This window comes from Salvelinus namaycush, chromosome 26 (assembly GCF_016432855.1).
Source record: "Salvelinus namaycush isolate Seneca chromosome 26, SaNama_1.0, whole genome shotgun sequence".
Lineage (NCBI taxonomy): Eukaryota > Metazoa > Chordata > Actinopteri > Salmoniformes > Salmonidae > Salvelinus > Salvelinus namaycush.
This window is the reverse complement of record NC_052332.1, coordinates 12,227,847-12,246,167: the sequence shown is the minus strand read 5'-3', so window position 1 is coordinate 12,246,167 and position 18,321 is coordinate 12,227,847. Positions and strand designations below refer to the sequence as shown.

The 18,321-nt window shown below is 44.2% G+C and overlaps 1 protein-coding gene across 1 annotated transcript; it reads right to left on the bottom strand.

Annotated features, from left to right (window-relative positions):
- Positions 1-998: 998 nt before the first annotated feature.
- LOC120021772 (proteinase-activated receptor 3-like) lies at positions 999-3,510 on the bottom strand. Its single transcript, XM_038965621.1, has 2 exons — positions 3,383-3,510; positions 999-2,681 (listed from the first exon to the last, which is right to left on the bottom strand). Exons 1-2 carry the CDS (start codon positions 3,447-3,449, stop codon positions 1,585-1,587), a joined length of 1,164 nt encoding a protein of 387 aa, XP_038821549.1. The 5' UTR covers positions 3,450-3,510; the 3' UTR covers positions 999-1,584.
- Positions 3,511-18,321: the final 14,811 nt, after the last annotated feature.

The window sequence follows — 18,321 nt, the reverse complement described above, 5'->3', positions numbered from 1 at the left end:
CCACACTCCCCGTGTGCCTCCCCCCCATTTTTGGGGAGGGCTGCCTCTCGGGCTTCCTTGCCAGCCATGTTCCCTCGTAATGTTGCCGCTCAGCCTTAGCTGCCTCCAGTTCCTCCTGTGGACGGCGATACTCCCCAGCCTGCCTCCAGGGTCCCTTCCCGTCCAGGATCTCCTCCCATGTCCAGGAGTCCATTACACCACGCTGCTTGGTCCTTTGGTGGAGGGTAGTTCTGTAACGGCTGTTTGAAGAAGAGGACCAAGGTGCAGCGTGGTACGTGTTCATGATTTTTAATACAGCTGAACACTAAAACAAAAAATAACAAAGCGGAACAAACGAAACAGTTCTGTCTGGTGCAGACACACAAAAACAGAAAACAACTACCCACAAAACCCATGTGGGCAAGAGCTACCTAAGTATGGTTCTCAATCAGAGACAACGATAGACGGCTGCCTCTGATTGAGAACCACACCCGGCCAAACAACAAAGAAATACAAAACATAGAACACAAAACATAGAATGCCCACCCCAACTCACGCCCTGACCAAAACAAAATAGAGACATAAAAAGGATCTCTAAGGTCAGGGCGTGACACTTACCCAGAAAGACTCACAGCTATAATCGCTGCCAAGGTGAATCTAACATTTATTGACCTAGGGGGTTGAATACGTATCTAATCAAGATATACTAGTGTTATATTTTTCATTCATGTTTTACAAATGTTAGAATTTTTCTTCCATATTGACATTACAGAGTATTTTGTGTAGATCTTTGACAGAAAATGCACAACTAAATTAATTTTAATCCCACTTTGGCCAAATGTAATATTTCACATGTATCCTTAAAAAAAAATCAAATAGGTTTTGTAAGGAAACAACACATACAATAGACATATATAGGCCCGCCTGCACACACACACACACACACACACACACACACACACACACACACACACACACACACACACACACACACACACACACACACACACACACACACACACACACACACACACACACACACACACACACACACACACACACAGAATTCCAGTCCAGTCTACTCAGAACACAGAGTCCCAGTATTGATACAGTAGTTGACGTTTTCCTCTCTCTGTTTGTGGTTGGAAGGGTCCCGTTTATGACTTGCCAACAACAAATTGCCAATTGACTCATTCATCCCCTCTTCTCTCCCCTGTAACGACTCCCCAGGTCGTTGCTGTAAATGAGAATGTGTTCTCAGTCAATTTACCTGGTAAAAAAGGGTTAATAAAAAAATATTTTAAAAGAGTCACACACAGATCTTAACCGATTTCACATATGAAACTGGATCTGAGATGAGAAATCTCACTGAGATCCATAACTGTCTCAAACCCTGATCCAGTTTCTGGCCTTATCATCCGATAGTCAGTCACATATTCACAGTTGAGATCTAGATTGAAGTGGCTGGCCCAAATGTATGCCTGATGTTGCGGTCCAAATTCGAATCCAGGTTACGTCAAATTCAGGTGGGGATGCTCATGGTCTTCCCCTTGAAGCTCATGGAATAAATGTGGATTCTTTTGTACGTTTGATCCGGATTAAGATTCAGGTGGAGATGCTCAGAGTCTTCCCCTTGAGGGTCATGAAGTGGAGTTTGGATCCGGCTGATTTGGACATAAGGAGGAAGAGGAATGGGTCCAGGCAGGCATGCAGACAGCACAGACACACTGCCACTTTGAAGTAGCCGTAGAAGCTGTCCTCTTCGTCCGCCAACCGACGCACATAATGCAGGAAGTGGAGGGTCCCGGCGGGGCCGAAACATGCCACGAAAATCACAAACACCAGCGAGCTAGCCTTGACATACAGCGCCCAGTCGTGGTGTGAGTGGTTGAGTTCTCGGACTATCCGTGCATAACACACAGCCGTGACCACCAGCGGGACTAGTAGACCCAGAAAGGTCAGGCCCAGCTTGTAGTAGAGCAGAGGAGCATGGGAGCTGTAGTCCAGTGGAAGAACATCATGGCAAGTGGTGAGGCCTAGCTGAGGGAGGTGGTAGCTCTGCCGGACCAGGAGCTCGGGTATGACAGCAGCCCCAAACACCCCCCAAACAACCACGCTGGCCCAGGCGGTATAGGCCCTCTTGGGGAGGCTCTTGTAGAGAAATGGGCGCACCACGGCCAGGTAGCGTTTGACGCTAATACAGGCTAGCGTGTGTGCCGAGCAGTACAGGTTGCCGTAGAAACAGGCTGTGACGATGCGGCAGGCAGTCTCGCCGAACACCCAGTGGTTGCCGTGGAGATGGTAGTGGGCCTTGAAGACGAGGGAGAGGAGGAGGAAGAGGTCGGAGACGGCCAGGCTGCAGTAGAGGATGGCCGACGACACCCTCCTGACTTCGGTGGCCACGGCGGACAAGATGGCTACGTTGGCCGGGATCCCCACGACAATGGCCAGCATGTAAAAACCGGGGATGACCCACCTGCTCAAGGGGCCGGCGAGGTACGTCGCTGTGTCGTTGCTTAGCAACCACAGCGCCGGAGGGGTAGGAGCAGAGGCAGTGGGGAGGCCAGAATAATGGGGTGCTTGTTGTGTCTGTGTCTGTTGGCTGGCATTAGGGAGAGACACAGACTTTAACTGTATGATTTTTCCTTTAAATGTTCTGGGAATTAGAGTGATGTTCCACTTGGATTTCTTGGCCCTTTTCCCTGGGGAAGTACATGAAGGGGGGGGAGACATTAGGATTTGGTACCATAACAACTCACACTGAAACTACAGGCTATTCAAAACAGCTTTTGTTGTTTGTTTTTCACGTATGTATTCATTTATTTGGTTAACGGTGTTCATTTCCATAGGGATACATAACAAGTGACAGTAAATAATTGAAAGAGAGAAATATGCAGGAAACAAAACACTATGCATTTGGTTTTCTAATATCCTAAAGCATACAGTCAATTTAGTAAAGTTAAGGTATTTTGACATGTAATGACTTAGTTTATTAACTATGGAAATGAGAAGAGCTGCTATGAATGGCCTCAGCTGTTAGTCAAAGTTGTGGTATTCACTGTAACATGCTGGAACACGTCAGGAGAGATAGAGAAACCTCTATCTGTACAAGGTAGATTCATCAAATCTTACACAATGCTTTAGTCATTCCCATAACTACTGTGTAAAGATATGCAAGTTACTGCAACAAAAAAAGGATTTCATAGCGCTAAACTTTCATTCAATTCTACAAAAAACTCCTTATAAATCAAACTTGATAAATCCCACAGTTGGCAAAAAAAAAGTGAACAAACATCTGTACTAAACATTTCCTAAATTATTAGATGAGCATTTTAGTTTCGAAGTCTTTAAAGAATTATAATTTTTTGATCAAATGTTATCAATAATATGTGGTTGTCTTTACCTTTGGATTGAAATGTCACATCCAGCAAAAGAAAAGAAACCATTAAAAATAGCAAAAGTTTCCCCATTGCCAGTTTGTCTGAATAGTCCTTTGAAATAATAAACTTCAGCTATCAACAATATAGGCAGATCTCTCTTGATGTCCGGGTAGGTCACATCTCTGTCAAGAAGTCTCTCTGTACTTCTCTCAAGATTTTCTCAGTGAGTTAAACCAGAGAGAGGAAGGCGGAGCAATAGGCTGTAGAAAAGTATTTGGCTAAGCTATGTCATCCTGGCAGCACACAAAAAACTAGCCACTACCTGTTTGAGCCTAGAGCTCTTTTGAAGACATTGTATTTCTAACATACAGTACCAGTCAAAAGTTTGGATATATCTACTCATTCAAGGGTTTTTCTTTATTCTTACTATTCTCTACATTGTAGAATAATAGTCAGAAAAAAAATCATAACTATGAAATAACACATATGGAATCATGTAGTAACTGAAAAAGTGTTAAACAAGTCAAAATATAATTTATATTTAGATTCTTCAAAGTAGCCACCCTTTGCCTTCATGACAGCTTTGCACACTCTTGGCATTCTCTCAACCAGCTTCACCTGGAATGCTTTTCCAACAGTCAGAATTTCCACATATACTGAGAACTTGTTCGCTGCTTTTCCTTCACTCTGCGGTCCAACTCATCCCAAACCATCTCAATTGGGTTGAGGTCGGATGATTGTGGAGGCCAGGTCATCTGATGCAGCACTCCATCACTCTTCTTCTTGGTCAAATAACCCTTACACAGCCTGGATGTGTATTGGGTCATTGTCCTGTTGAAAAAGAAATTATAGTCTTAATAAGCGCAAACCAGATGCGATGGCGTATCGCTGCAGAATGCTGTGGTAGCCATGCTAGTTAAGTGTGCCTTGAATTCTAAATAAATCAGAGACAGTGTCACCAGCAAAGCACCCCCACACCATCACACCTCCTCCTCCATGCTTCACGGTGTGAACCACACATGCGGAAATCATATGTTCACCTACTCTGCGTCTCACAAAGACACGGCGGTTGGAAGCAAAAATCTCAAATTTGGACTCATCAAATCAAATCAAATTGATTTATATAGCCCTTCTTACATCAGCAGATATCTCAAAGTGCTGTACAGAAACCCAGCCTAAAACCCCAAACAGCAAGCAATGCAGGTGTAGAAGCACGGTGGCTAGGAAAAACTCCCTAGAAAGGCCAAAACCTAGGAAGAAACCTAGAGAGGAACCAGGCTATGAGGGGTGGCCAGTTCTCTTCTGGCTGTGCCGGGTAGAGATTATAACAGAACATGGCCAAGATGTTCAAATGTTCATAAATGACCAGCATGGTCAAATAATAATAATCACAGTAGTTGTCGAGGTTGCAACAAGTCAGCACCTCAGGAGTAAATGTCAGTTGGCTTTTCATAGCTGATCATTAAGAGTATCTCTACCACTCCTGCTGTCTCTAGAGAGTTGAAAACAGCAGGTCTGGGACACGTAGCACGTCCGGTGAACAGGTCAGGGTTCCATAGCCGCAGGCAGAACAGTTGAAACTGGAGCAGCAGCATGGCCAGGTGGACTGGGGACAGCAAGGAGTCATCATGCCATGTAGTCCTGAGGCATGGTCCTAGGGCTCAGGTCCTCCGAGAGAGAGAAAGAAAGAAAGAAATAGATCATTAGAGAGAGCATACTTAAATTCACACAGGACACCCGATAAGACAGGAGAAATACTCCAGATATAACAGACTGACCCTAGCCCCCCAACACATAAACTACTGCAGCATAAATACTGGAGGCTGAGACAGGAGGGGTCAGGAGACACTGTGGCCCCATCCAATGATACTCCCGGACAAGGCCAAGCAGGCAGGATATAACCCCACCCACCTTGCCAAAGCACAGCCCCCACACCACCAAGGATATCTTCAATCACCAACTTACCATCCTGAGACAAGGCCGAGTATAGCCCACAAAGATCTTCGCCACGGCACAACCCAAGGGGGGGCGCCAACCCAGACAGGAAGATTACGTCAGTGACTCAACCCACTCAAGTGACGCACCCCTCCTAGGGACGGCATGGAAAAGCACCAGTAAGCCAGTGACTCAGCCCCTGTAATAGGGTTAGAGGCAGAGAATCCCAGTGGAGAGAGCGGAACTGGCCAGGCAGAGACAGCAAGGGCGGTTCGTTGCTCATCACTCATCACACCAAAGGACAGATTTCCACCGTTCTAATGTCCATTGCTCTTGTTTCTTGGCCCAAGAAAGTCTCTTTTTCTTTTTGGTGTCCTTTAGTAATGGTTTCTTTGCAGCAATTTGACCATGAATGCCTGATTCACGCAGTCTCCTCTGAACAGTTGATGTTGAGATGTGTCTGTTACTTGAACTCTGTGAAGCATTTATTTGGGCTGCAATTTCTGAGGCTGGTAACTAATGAATTTATCCTCTGCAGCAGAGGTAACTCTGGGTCTTCCTTTCCTGTGGTGGTCCTCATGAGAGCCAGTTTCATCATAGAGCTTGATGGTTTTTGTGACTGCACTTGAAGAAACCTTCAAAGTTCTTGAAATGTTCCGGATTGACTGACCTTCATGTCTTAAAGTAATGATGGACTGTTGTTTCCCTTTGCTTATTTGAGCTGTTCTTGCCATAATATGGACTTGGTCTTTGTTATGGGTATGTTCTGTATACCACCAATACCTTGTCATAACACAACTGATTGGCTCAAATGCTTTAAGAAGGAAAGAAATTCCAGAAATTAACTTTTAACAAGGCACACCTGTTAATTTAATTGCATTCCAGGTGACTACCTCATGAAGCTGGTTGAGAGAATGCCTAAAGTGTGCAAAGCTGTCATCAAGGCAAATGATGGCGACGTTGAAGAATCTCAAATATAAAATAGATTTTGATTTGTTTAACACTTTTTTGGTTACTACATGATTCCATATGTGTTATTTCATAGTTTTGATGTCTTCACTATTATTCTACAATGTAGAAAATTGTAAAAATAAAGATACACCATTGAATGAGTAGGTGTGTCCAAACTTTTGACTGGCACTGTACTTCAAATCATCATCAAATCAAATGTATTTATATAGCCCTTCTTACATCAGCTGATATCTCAAAGTGCTGTACAGAAACCCAGCCTAAAATCCCAAACAGCAAGCAATGCAGGTGTAGAAGTATACTTATACTTTCATTGCAGTAGAGTACTTCAAACATACTTGGGCTATTAAGTTTCTGCTGCTGAAGAACTAGTCTCGCAACATCCACAATAAGCAAACACCACCCTTTAGTGGTAACCAGTCAATCCCTGTCATGTGTCGTTTGGAAAACATTATTTTGCCTGGAGTTGTGCCAACCCCTCAGTGAAGCTTTATTGATGGGAATGACGTTTACACCTGCTAAAGGAGCAGGACTATGACACTTTTTTTTTAATAGATCAGATTTTTTAAAAATGGTGGTTAAAACTTCTTATGGCTGAGATCCCGTTAACGGGATGGACTTGACAACAGCCAATGATAGTGCAGGGCGCCAAATTCAAACAGAAACCTCATAATTAAAATTCCTCAAACATACAAGTATTTTACACCATTTTAAAGATAAACTTGTTGTAAATCCAGCCACAGTGTCCGATTTCAAAAAGGCTTTACGACGAAAGCATACCAAACGATTATGTTAGGTCAGTACCTAGTCACAGAAAAACACAGCCATTTTTCCAGCCAAAGAGAGGAGTCACAAAAAGCAGAAATAGAGATAAAATTAATCACTAACCTTTGATGATCTTGATCAGATGACACTCATAGGACTTCATGTTACACAATACATGTATGTTTTGTTCGATAAAGTTCATATTTATATCCAAAAATCATAGTTTACATTGGCGCGTTATGTTCAATAATGTTTTGCCTCCAAAACATCCGGTGATTTTGCAGAGAGCCACATCAATTTACATAAATACTCATAATAAACATTGATAAAAGATACAAGTATTATACATCGAACTTTAGATAAACTTCTCCTTAATGCAACCGCTGTGTCAGATTTCAAAAACACTTTATGGAAAAAGCACACCATGCTATAATCTGAGTACAGCGCTCAGAGCCCAAACAAGCCATACAGATATCTGCCATGTTGTGGAGTCAACAGAAGTCAGAAATAGTATTATAAATATTCACTTACCTTTGATGATCTTCATCAGAATGCACTCCCAGGAATCCCAGTTCCACAATAAATGTGTGTTTTGTTCGATAACGTCCATAAATTATGTCCAAATACCTCCTTTTTGTTCGCGTGTTTAGTTCCAAAATCCAAATTGATGATGCGCAGGTCAGACGAAAAGTTAAAACATTCCATTACAGTTCATAGAAACATGTCAAACGATGTATAGAATCAATATTTAGGATGTTTTTAACATAAATCTTCAATAATGTTTCAACCGGAGAATTCCTTTGTCTTCAGAAATGCGATGGAACGCAGGTCGCACTCACGGGAGTGCGCGTGACCAGCTCATGCCAGACACCTGACTCATAGAGCTCTCCTTCCCTCATTCTTCACAGTAGAAGCATCAAACAAGGTTCTAAAGACTGTTGACATCTAGTGGAAGTGCAATATGACCCCAAAGACACTGTATATTGGATAGGCAAACCTACAAACCTCAGATTTCCCACTTCCTGGTTGGATTTTTTCTCAGGTTTTTGCCTGCCATATGAGTTCTGTTATAGTCACAGACATCATTCAAACAGTTTTAGAAACTTCAGAGTGTTTTCTATCCAAATCTACTAATAATATACATATCTTAGCTTCTGGGACTGAGTAGCAGGCAGTTGACTCTGGGCACCTTTTTCATCCAAGCTACTCAATACTGCTCCCAGCCATAAGAAGTTAAGAGAACTACTCTATTGGCGTACTGATCAAGTCACTTGAGCTATTTAGTCAAACAGAGGGTAACACTCTAGTAAACTTCCGTTTGATGTATGATCTTATCTTAGTAACAATACTCCTAATACTGAATCATATACAGTGAAATATATGACGTGGTAAAATGACACACATTTCTGTCTATGTTTCCTGTTTGTCAGTGAGGCCCTTCAGTGACTTTTTCAGCCAGCACATGGGACTGCAGAGCGAGGAAGGAAATGCCTGTCTGAAGCTGATAAGCCAGTCTGAACAAGAGCCTTTCTACTCATATTTGTACATATCTTTACACGTCATCTTCACATATCTTCTGAGGGAACTGTTGCCTACAGAACAAAACGTTTTGCTAACAAAAAGCCCCCTGCTCTAACTATAGGAGGCAATTAGACAAAACCAATAATGTTTTTACAGATCACCAAAATAGAAGTCTAGAATAAGCCTGCTGATCTAAAGTGTTGTATTTATTTTTTTATTTTGCATTTTTGTTATTTCACTGTGAGTTTCCATCAGGCCCCAGCAGCTCCCAGGTGTGACCCTGTGGCACGTCTTGTTGTTCCTGTGCCTCTGACGCACAGGATGCTAGCTGACAGGAAAGAGATGAGTCTATTCTAATCATGTCTGAATGACCCTACCAGAGAGACCCAAACCACGCTGTCCTATAGACATTTCTGAGACGAATGATTCTCACATGTTACAGACAGGTAATAAATACAACATTTTGGGTGAATACTGTAGGACATGGTGGTGTAATTGATATATGACTGGATTGGGTGAATTCTGTAGGACATGGTGGTGTAATTGATATATGACTGGATTGGGTGAATACTGTAGGACATGGTGGTGTAATTGATATATGACTGGATTGGGTGAATACTGTAGGACATGGTGGTGTAATTGATATATGACTGGATTGGGTGAATTCTGTAGGACATGGTGGTGTAATTGATATATGACTGGATTGGGTGAATACTGTAGGACATGGTGGTGTAATTGATATATGACTGGATTGGGTGAATACTGTAGGACATGGTGGTGTAATTGATATATGACTGGATTGGGTGAATACTGTAGGACATGGTGGTGTAATTGATATACTGTATAATTGGAGGACTACAGTGATTCTTGGCATTTCCCTGACAATAGAGGGTGTAGGGCGTGAGTCCCAAAGACCCTCCCCATTATTGATTAAGGGGACCTTAAGGTTCACATGTTTTGCTGCAGATATAGTCTGATTGCTGATTTCAACAATAAGCCAATGATTGACAAGGAACAAGGAACCTACCCCGACAAGGGCTAGTCATTAACAACACACATGTTTTTAACACCCATGATGGTGCGACGCGTTAAAAACATGAATGCTTTTAGTGCTCTCATAATACAATATAACGTATGATGTTATGTTACAGCAGTGCTGGGCGCACCTGGCCTGGTACGTTCTGCAATACGAACCCGAAGTAAGTAATCTACAAGGATTAAGCAGAAGGATCCACAGGTTCTCTTGTCTCTGCCTTCCTCATTTGACCACTAAGGTCCGTCAGATCAGATTGTATTACAGCCTCTCTGGTCCTGATGACATTCTGCTAGTCTGTATATTACTATTGACTGGGGAGTTTTGCTATTTACCACTTAGTCAGTTATCTGATGTTGATTTAGGGTTTTATGTTATTACACAACATGGCATGGATTATGTAGCATTGCTATTCACATCATCAATGCATTGATACGTTCACTGAGGTTTATGAGTGTCTATTGCATTCATCTGTATATTAATTGGACTGCGTTTTCGGAGAGATATGACTGGGTTTGGCCTGGCTTGATTTTAAGGACAGAGCTAAGTATCTCCAACAGAGGGCAGTGTTGCCCAATTGGCTTTTTATTAAGGCTGACTACAAACTGATAGCTGTTTCAATGATGCACCATCCATGTTGGTCAGCACTGTGTCTCTTTCAGTGGCAGACATAATTGGTCAATTTGGACGTTTTCCCAGTGCTACCCCATTCCTGGTAGTCTAGCTGGTCATTACGTGCCTGTTATATAAACGTATTTAGATCTGGGCTGCGTCTCAAGCCAGGAGAGTTATCCCCTGGAATGATCCCTAGCCAACTAAAGTATGCCAGGGAGCTAAGCCCTCTGGCATACGTGACAGCATTAGTGCAGAAACAGGTTCTATCACAGCTGTCCAAGTGTCTGAGCTCTGTAGAGGGCAGTGAACAAGGACAGAACCGAGGGAACTATCTATAGGGAACCGCTTTCTGGAATGGAACGCAGCGCTGGCCTCGTGCCATAGAGTTAACCCCTGTGCTCTGTGTTGTCATGGCCAGTTTCCTGCCGTCTCCCGTAGCAAGAATGAGCTGGTGTTAGTGTTGAACCAGTCAGTGGTCTTCTGAGCAATGTGACCCAAACACAGGGTACTGTTTTGAAGTCTAGCTGCACCTTCAGTGGAAAGAACAGAATATGACGTAACACACACATGCAAGCACCACACACAAACTAAAACCCACAAACTGAATATATAACTTTACTGTGATAAATGCAACACATTTTTGGGGACAGTTCCACCTCAATGAAAATCCTGATGTTTCCCTAATGAGTAAAGCATGAGGCGGTTGAATGTGAGAGAGTGTGCACTGCTACTGTAGTATTAATGTGAGTGAGTGTGCACTGCTACTGTAGTATTAATGTGAGAGAGTGTGCACTGCTACTGTAGTATTAATGTGAGTGAGTGTGTGTGTTCTTGTTTGAACCCAGGGAATGTGGTTCTGTGTTTTCACGGCCTTCTCACTGCCCCAGGGTAAATGATCCATGCTTCCCCTCTCCCTCCCACACACACTCCTATTCCATCGCCCCACACACACACATATAACCTTTCCCTCAGCCCTCACACAGCACCCATGAATAGTCCCCCATACAGCCAGGCCTAGCTCAACATGATCTGATAGATGAGGATTCACTGATGATTTACTTGCAACATTAAAGTACTGGTGCAGGAAACTGCTTAAACATGTCTCTGTTATTTCAGTTTTTTAGGAGTTTGTAAAGTGTTAATATTGCAATGATTTCACTGTAAATTGTACAATTGTACAAGGATTTCTTGAACATATGTCTTTCTATAAGGGCACAAGGCGAGACCCAGATGCAGACACAGGAGGCAGATGGTTGGAGTCTTAGATGTTTACTCATTCAAAAAGGGGTAGGCAGGAGAATGGTCATGTACAGGCAAAAAGTCAAAACCAGTTTTGAGTCCAGTAAGTACCGAAGGGCAGGCAGGCAGAATAGTCAGGCAGGGAGGAATGGAGTCCAGAAAACAGGCAAGGGTCAAAACCTGGGAGGACTAGCAAAAGAGAATAGAAAAAGGAGTACAGGGAAAAAAACACGCTGGTTGACTTGATAAACATACAAGACGAACTGCCACAGAGAGACAGGAAACACAGGGATAAATACACTGGGGAAAATAAGCAACACCTGGAGGGGGTGGAGACAATAACAAGGACAGGTGAAACAGATCAGGTGGTGACACTTTCTCTCTCTCTAATTCTGGATAGCCATCTTTGTGAATATCTGCCTACCTCTATCATTAGAGGAGTCTTCAGGTCAGATTGCTGTAAACCACTCAGACAGACAGTAGTTGTTCAGTACTGTAACTTCAGCAACATAGGATTGGTTGAACTGGCCTTTACACCTCATTTCCTGTCTCTAGCTGTAACATGTCATGTGATCTCCGGGAAATAGCGGAAACCCAAACCCATGAAACAAAGACACCACCCTAAACACACACACACACACACACACACACACACACACACACACACACACACACACACACACACACACACACACACACACACACACACACACACACACACACACACACACACACACACACACACACACACACACACACACACACACACACACACAGAGACAGAGACAGAGAGAGAAGACAGTCTGTCTGTGCAGAAAGCTATGTCTGGACACAATAGCATCATATTTAATCTGCCTCTGTAGACAGGAAGGACATTAACAGATAACACCAGATGTACCCTGGTGCTGCTGTAGGTCAAAGTTTGACTATCCAGCCTCTTCCGTAAAGAACCATGTTTTTCTTACATGTTTACTTTGCAACTGTCTGTCTCCTACTAACTTTTCCCAGCAGTGGTGGCAGTTATCATGAACATGTCAGATCTGAGAATCCTTAACCAAACTAGAAGGCAGAACCCACCTACTGTTACTCAATTATAAGCCATCACTATGAGTTAATTGCAAACCAGATTCCTGGTAGTGTGTCTAGGGTCACAGTTTCGTTCTCGTACAGTGACTTTATTGCAAACACTGCTTGATTATTTTCTTGCCTTGTGTGGCTGGGAATGGTTTGATAAATAAAAAAAATAGGACAACTATTTTGTGTATGCCACAGATAATGACCATAAGAAGTAAAATATTTCAACATTGTTGTGCATTTCTGGCCAGTTGCCCTCATACAGCATTTTTGTTATTTCCATACTATGCTGAGAAATAATAATTTGCTTACATTCTGTTCAATCCTTCAGACTGAAGTTGACAACGAGACTTTCAGTAACTCCACAGCAAAAATAAGATTGGCACGGCTTTGTCACACTGAGACAACATCAGACATTCTTATCCAGAGTGCATTCACTTTTATACTGGTCCCCAAGGGACTCGAACCCACAACCCTGGAGTTGCTAGCGCCATGCTCTACCAACTAAGCCACACGGGAGCCATATGAGACATCTTTGTATATTACGTAGAGAAAGGTCAAGGTTAAGGCTTATCCTTACACAGCTACTTCAGTAGTGGACTCAAGCCTTCACGGTCAGACTGTTACGCAACTTTCCCCACCAAAATATTAGAAGGAAGGCGAAAGAGAGAGTTGTGGTACTTCATAATCAAAGGCTACGTTCCAATGTACCGTACTAGCATACCACTTTAAGGCATCGCCAGTACATTGCTCCATTGTAAGAGCCAGTAGGTCAACTATGGATATTGGAAAATAGCCTTGCCACGCCTCCAAAGCCGAATAGACTTCTATAAACAACAACAGGGTAACCACTAACCAGTGTCTAAGTAAAAATTACGCAAGTGACTTAGTCACTTATTAACTCTGATATAATCAATGAAGTCATCTGTGGATGTGGATTAGATGGACTGGATAGAGAGTGGACTCTGACCTATGGATAGAGTGGAGGCTTATGTTACCCTACAAGGAGAATTTAGTCATATCCAGTGCAGGGTGTGCTGCAGCGCAGTCAGATACAGCATCTCAAATAAAGATGTATTCGTCACATACACAGTTTACAGCAGGTATAAGAGGAAATGTGCTAGCTCCCTCAACAACGCAGTAACAATAAAAACAATAACATTAATAAGAAGAGTAAAACATAGCAAGTAATAGAAGTAATAAGAGCGGTAGTATGCATAATAATGGACTGTATTAAGCAACACTGTATTTACAATATAAAGTGAGCAGTGACCTTGGTCACGCAGTTCAATAAATAGTATATAATAGAACAGCAGCATTGACTGTGTGTGTGTGTGTGTGTGTGTGTGTGTGTGTGTGTGTGTGTGTGTGTGTGTGTGTGTGTGTGTGTGTGTGTGTGTGTGTGTGTGTGTGTGTGTGTGTGTTTATGAGTGGTTGTGTGTAAGTGTTGGTTGTGTGGGTGGTCAGAACATCATACATTGGCAATTTTGTAGGGCAATATTGCCGAGCAATGTTGCTGGCAACAGAGTGGGGTATGAGACACTGGAGCAGTGATGAGCAGTGAGCAACATGGACATGAATAATAGATTTCATATGAATCAAATCAAACTTTATTTGTCACATGCGCAGAGTTACTTACAAGCCCTTAAGTAGAAAATTGAAAATAAAAGTAAAAAATAATTAAACAGCAGCAGTAAAATAACAATAGTGAGGCTATATACAGGGGGTACCGGTACAGAGTCAATGTGCGGGGGCACCGGTTAGTCGAGGTAATTGAGGTAATATGTACATGTAGGTAGAGTTAAAGTGACTATGCATAGATAATAAACAGAGAGTAGCAGCAGCATAAAATAGTCTGGGTAGCCATTTGATTATCTGTTCAGGAGTCTTACGGCTTGGGGGTAGAATCTGTTAAGAAGCCTTTTGGACCTAGACTTGGTGCTCCAGTACCGCTTGCTGTGCAGTAGCAGAGAGAACAGTCTATGACTAGGGTGGCAGGAGTCTTTGAAAATGTTTAGGGCCTTCCTCTGACACCGCCTGGTATACAGGTCCTGGATGGCAGGAAGCTTGGCCCCAGTGATGTACTGGGCCGTACGCAATACCCTCTGTAGTGCCTTGTGGTCGGAGGCCGAGCAGTTGTTATACCAGGCAGTGATGCAACCAGTCAGGATGCTCTCGATGGTGCGGCTGTATAACCTTTTGAGGATCTGAGGACCCATGCCAAATCTTTTCAGTCTCCTGAGGGGGAATAGGCTTTGTCCTGCTATCTTCATGACTGTCTTAGGGTGTTTGGACCATGATAGTTTGTTGGTGATGTGGACACCAAGGAACTTGAAGCTCTCAACCTGCTCCACTGCAGCCCCATCGATGAGAATGGGGGCATGCTCGGTTCTCCTTTTCCTGTAGTCCACAATCATCTCCATTGTCCCGATCATCGTTGTTGGTGATGAGGCCTACCACTGTTGTGTCATCAGCAAACTTGATGATGGTGTTGGAGTCGTGCCTGGCCATGCAGTCATGAGTGAACAGGGAGTACAGGAGGGGACTGAGCACGCACCCCTGAGGGGCCCCCTTGTTGAGGATCAGCGTGGCGGATGTGCTGTTACCTACAGTACTCTTACCACATTTACATTTACATTTAAGTCATTTAGCAGACGCTCTTATCCAGAGCGACTTACAAATTGGTGCATTCACCTTATGATATCCAGTGGAACAACCACTTTACAATAGTGCATCTAACTCTTTTAAGGGGGGGGGGGGTTAGAAGGATTACTTTATCCTATCCTAGGTATTCCTTAAAGAGGTGGGGTTTCAGGTGTCTCCGGAAGGTGGTGATTGACTCCGCTGACCTGGCGTCGTGAGGGAGTTTGTTCCACCATTGGGGTGCCAGAGCAGCGAACAGTTTTGACTGGGCTGAGCGGGAACTGTACTTCCTCAGAGGTAGGGAGGCGAGCAGGCCAGAGGTGGATGAACGCAGTGCCCTTGTTTGGGTGTAGGGCCTGATCAGAGCCTGAAGGTACGGAGGTGCCGTTCCCCTCACAGCTCCGTAGGCAAGCACCATGGTCTTGTAGCGGATGCGAGCTTCAACTGGAAGCCAGTGGAGAGAGCGGAGGAGCGGGGTGACGTGAGAGAACTTGGGAAAGTTGAACACCAGACGGGCTGCGGCGTTCTGGATGAGTTGTAGGGGTTTAATGGCACAGGCAGGGAGCCCAGCCAACAGCGAGTTGCAGTAATCCAGACGGGAGATGACAAGTGCCTGGATTAGGACCTGCGCCGCTTCCTGCGTGAGGCAGGGTCGTACTCTGCGAATGTTGTAGAGCATGAACCTACAGGAACGGGCCACCGCCTTGATGTTAGTTGAGAACGACAGGGTGTTGTCCAGGATCACGCCAAGGTTCTTAGCACTCTGGGAGGAGGACACAATGGAGTTGTCAACCGTGATGGCGAGATCATGGAACGGGCAGTCCTTCCCCGGGAGGAAGAGCAGCTCCGTCTTGCCGAGGTTCAGCTTGAGGTGGTGATCCGTCATCCACACTGATATGTCTGCCAGACATGCAGAGATGCGATTCACCACCTGGTTATCAGAGGGGGGAAAGGAGAAGATTAATTGTGTGTCGTCTGCATAGCAATGATAGGAGAGACCATGTGAGGATATGACAGAGCCAAGTGGGCCATACCATACCACCTGGGGGCGGCCCGTGAGGAATTCCAGGATCCAGTTGCAGAGGGAGGTGTTTAGTCCCAGGGTCCTTAGCTTAGTGATGAGCTTTGAGGGCACTATGGTGTTGAACGCTGAGCTGTAGTCAATGAATAGCATTCTCACATAGGTGTTCCTTTGTCCAGGTGGGAAAGGGCAGTGTGGAGTGCAATAGAGATTGCATCAGCTGTGGATCTGTTGGGGCGGTATGCAAATTGGAGTGGGTCTAGGGTTTCTGGGATAATGGTGTTGATGTGAGCCATGACCAGCCTTTCAAAGCACTTCATGGCTACAGACGTGAGTGCTACTGGTCAGTAGTCATTTAAGCAGGTTACCTTAGTGTTCTTGGTCACACGGACTGTGGTGGTCTGCTTGAAACAAGTTGGTATTACAGACTCAGTCAGGGACAGGTTGAAAATGTCAGTGAAGACACTTGTCAGTTGGTCAGCGCATGCTCAGAGTACACGTCCTGGTAATCCGTCTGGCCCTGCGGCCTTGTGAATGTTGACCTGTTTAAAGGTCTTACTCACATCGGCTATGGAGAGCGTGATCAGTCTTCCGGAACAGCTGATGCTGTCATGCATGCTTCAGTGTTACTTGCCTCGAAGTGAGTATAGACGTAATTTAGCTCATCTGGTAGGCTCATGTCACTGGGCAGCTCGTGGCTGTGCTCCCCGTTGTAGTCTGTAAAAGTTTGCAAGCCCTGCCACATCCGATGAGCGTCAGAGCCGGTGTAGTACAATTCAATCTTAGTCCTGTATTGACGCTTTTCCTGTTTGATAGTTCGTAGGAGGGCATAGCGGGATTTCTTATCAGCTTCCTGGTTAAAGTCCTGCTCTTGAAAGCGGCAGCTCTACCCTTTAGCTCAGTGCAGATGTTACCTGTAATCCATGGCTTCTGGTTGGGGTATGTACAGTGGGGCAAAAAATTATTTTGTCAGCCACCAATTGTGCAAGTTCTCCCACTTAAAAAGATGAGAGCGGCCTGTAATTTTCATCATAGGTACACTTCAACTATGACAGACAAAATGAGAAAAAAAAATCCAGAAAATCACATTGTAGGATTTTTTATGAATTTATTTGCAAATTATGGTGGAAAATAAGTATTTGGTCAATAACAAAAGTTTCTCAATACTTTGTTATATACCCTTTGTTGGCAATGACAGAGGTCAAACGTTTTCTGTAAGTCTTCACAAGGTTTTCACACACTGTTGCTGGTATTTTGGCCCATTCCTCCATGCAGATCTCCTCTAGAGCGGTGATGTTTTGGGGCTGTTGCTGGGCAACACGGACTTTCAACTCCCTCCAAAGATTTTCTATGGGGTTGAGATCTGGAGACTGACTAGGCCACTCCAGGACCTTGAAATGCTTCTTACGAAGCCACTCCTTCGTTGCCCGGGCGGTGTGTTTGGGATCATTGTCATGCTGAAAGACCCAGCCACGTTTCATCTTCAATGCCCTTGCTGATGGAAGGAGATTTTCACTCAAAATCTCACGATACATGGCCCCATTCATTCTTTCCTTTACACTGATCAGTCGCCCTGGTCCCTTTGCAGAAAAACAGCCCCAAAGCATGATGTTTCCACCCCCATGCTTCACAGTAGGTATGGTGTTCTTTGGATGCAACTCAGCATTCTTTGTCCTCCAAACACGAGAGTTTTTACCAAAAAGTTATATTTTGGTTTCATCTGACCATATGACATTCTCCCAATCTTCTTCTGGATCATCCAAATGCTCTCTAGCAAACTTCAGACGGGCCTGGACATGTAGTGGCTTAAGCAGGGGGACACGTCTGGCACTGCAGGATTTGAGTCCCTGGCGGTGTAGTGTGTTACTGATGGTAGGCTTTGTTACTTTGGTCCCAGCTCTCTGCAGGTCATTCACTAGGTCCCCCCGTGTGGTTCTGGGATTTTTGCTCACCGTTCTTGTGATCATTTTGACCCCACGGGGTGAGATCTTGCGTGGAGCCCCAGATCGAGGGAGATTATCAGTGGTCTTGTATGTCTTCCATTTCCTAATAATTGCTCCCACAGTTGATTTCTTCAAACCAAGCTGCTTACCTATTGCAGATTCAGTCTTCCCAGCCTGGCGCAGGTCTACAATTTTGTTTCTGGT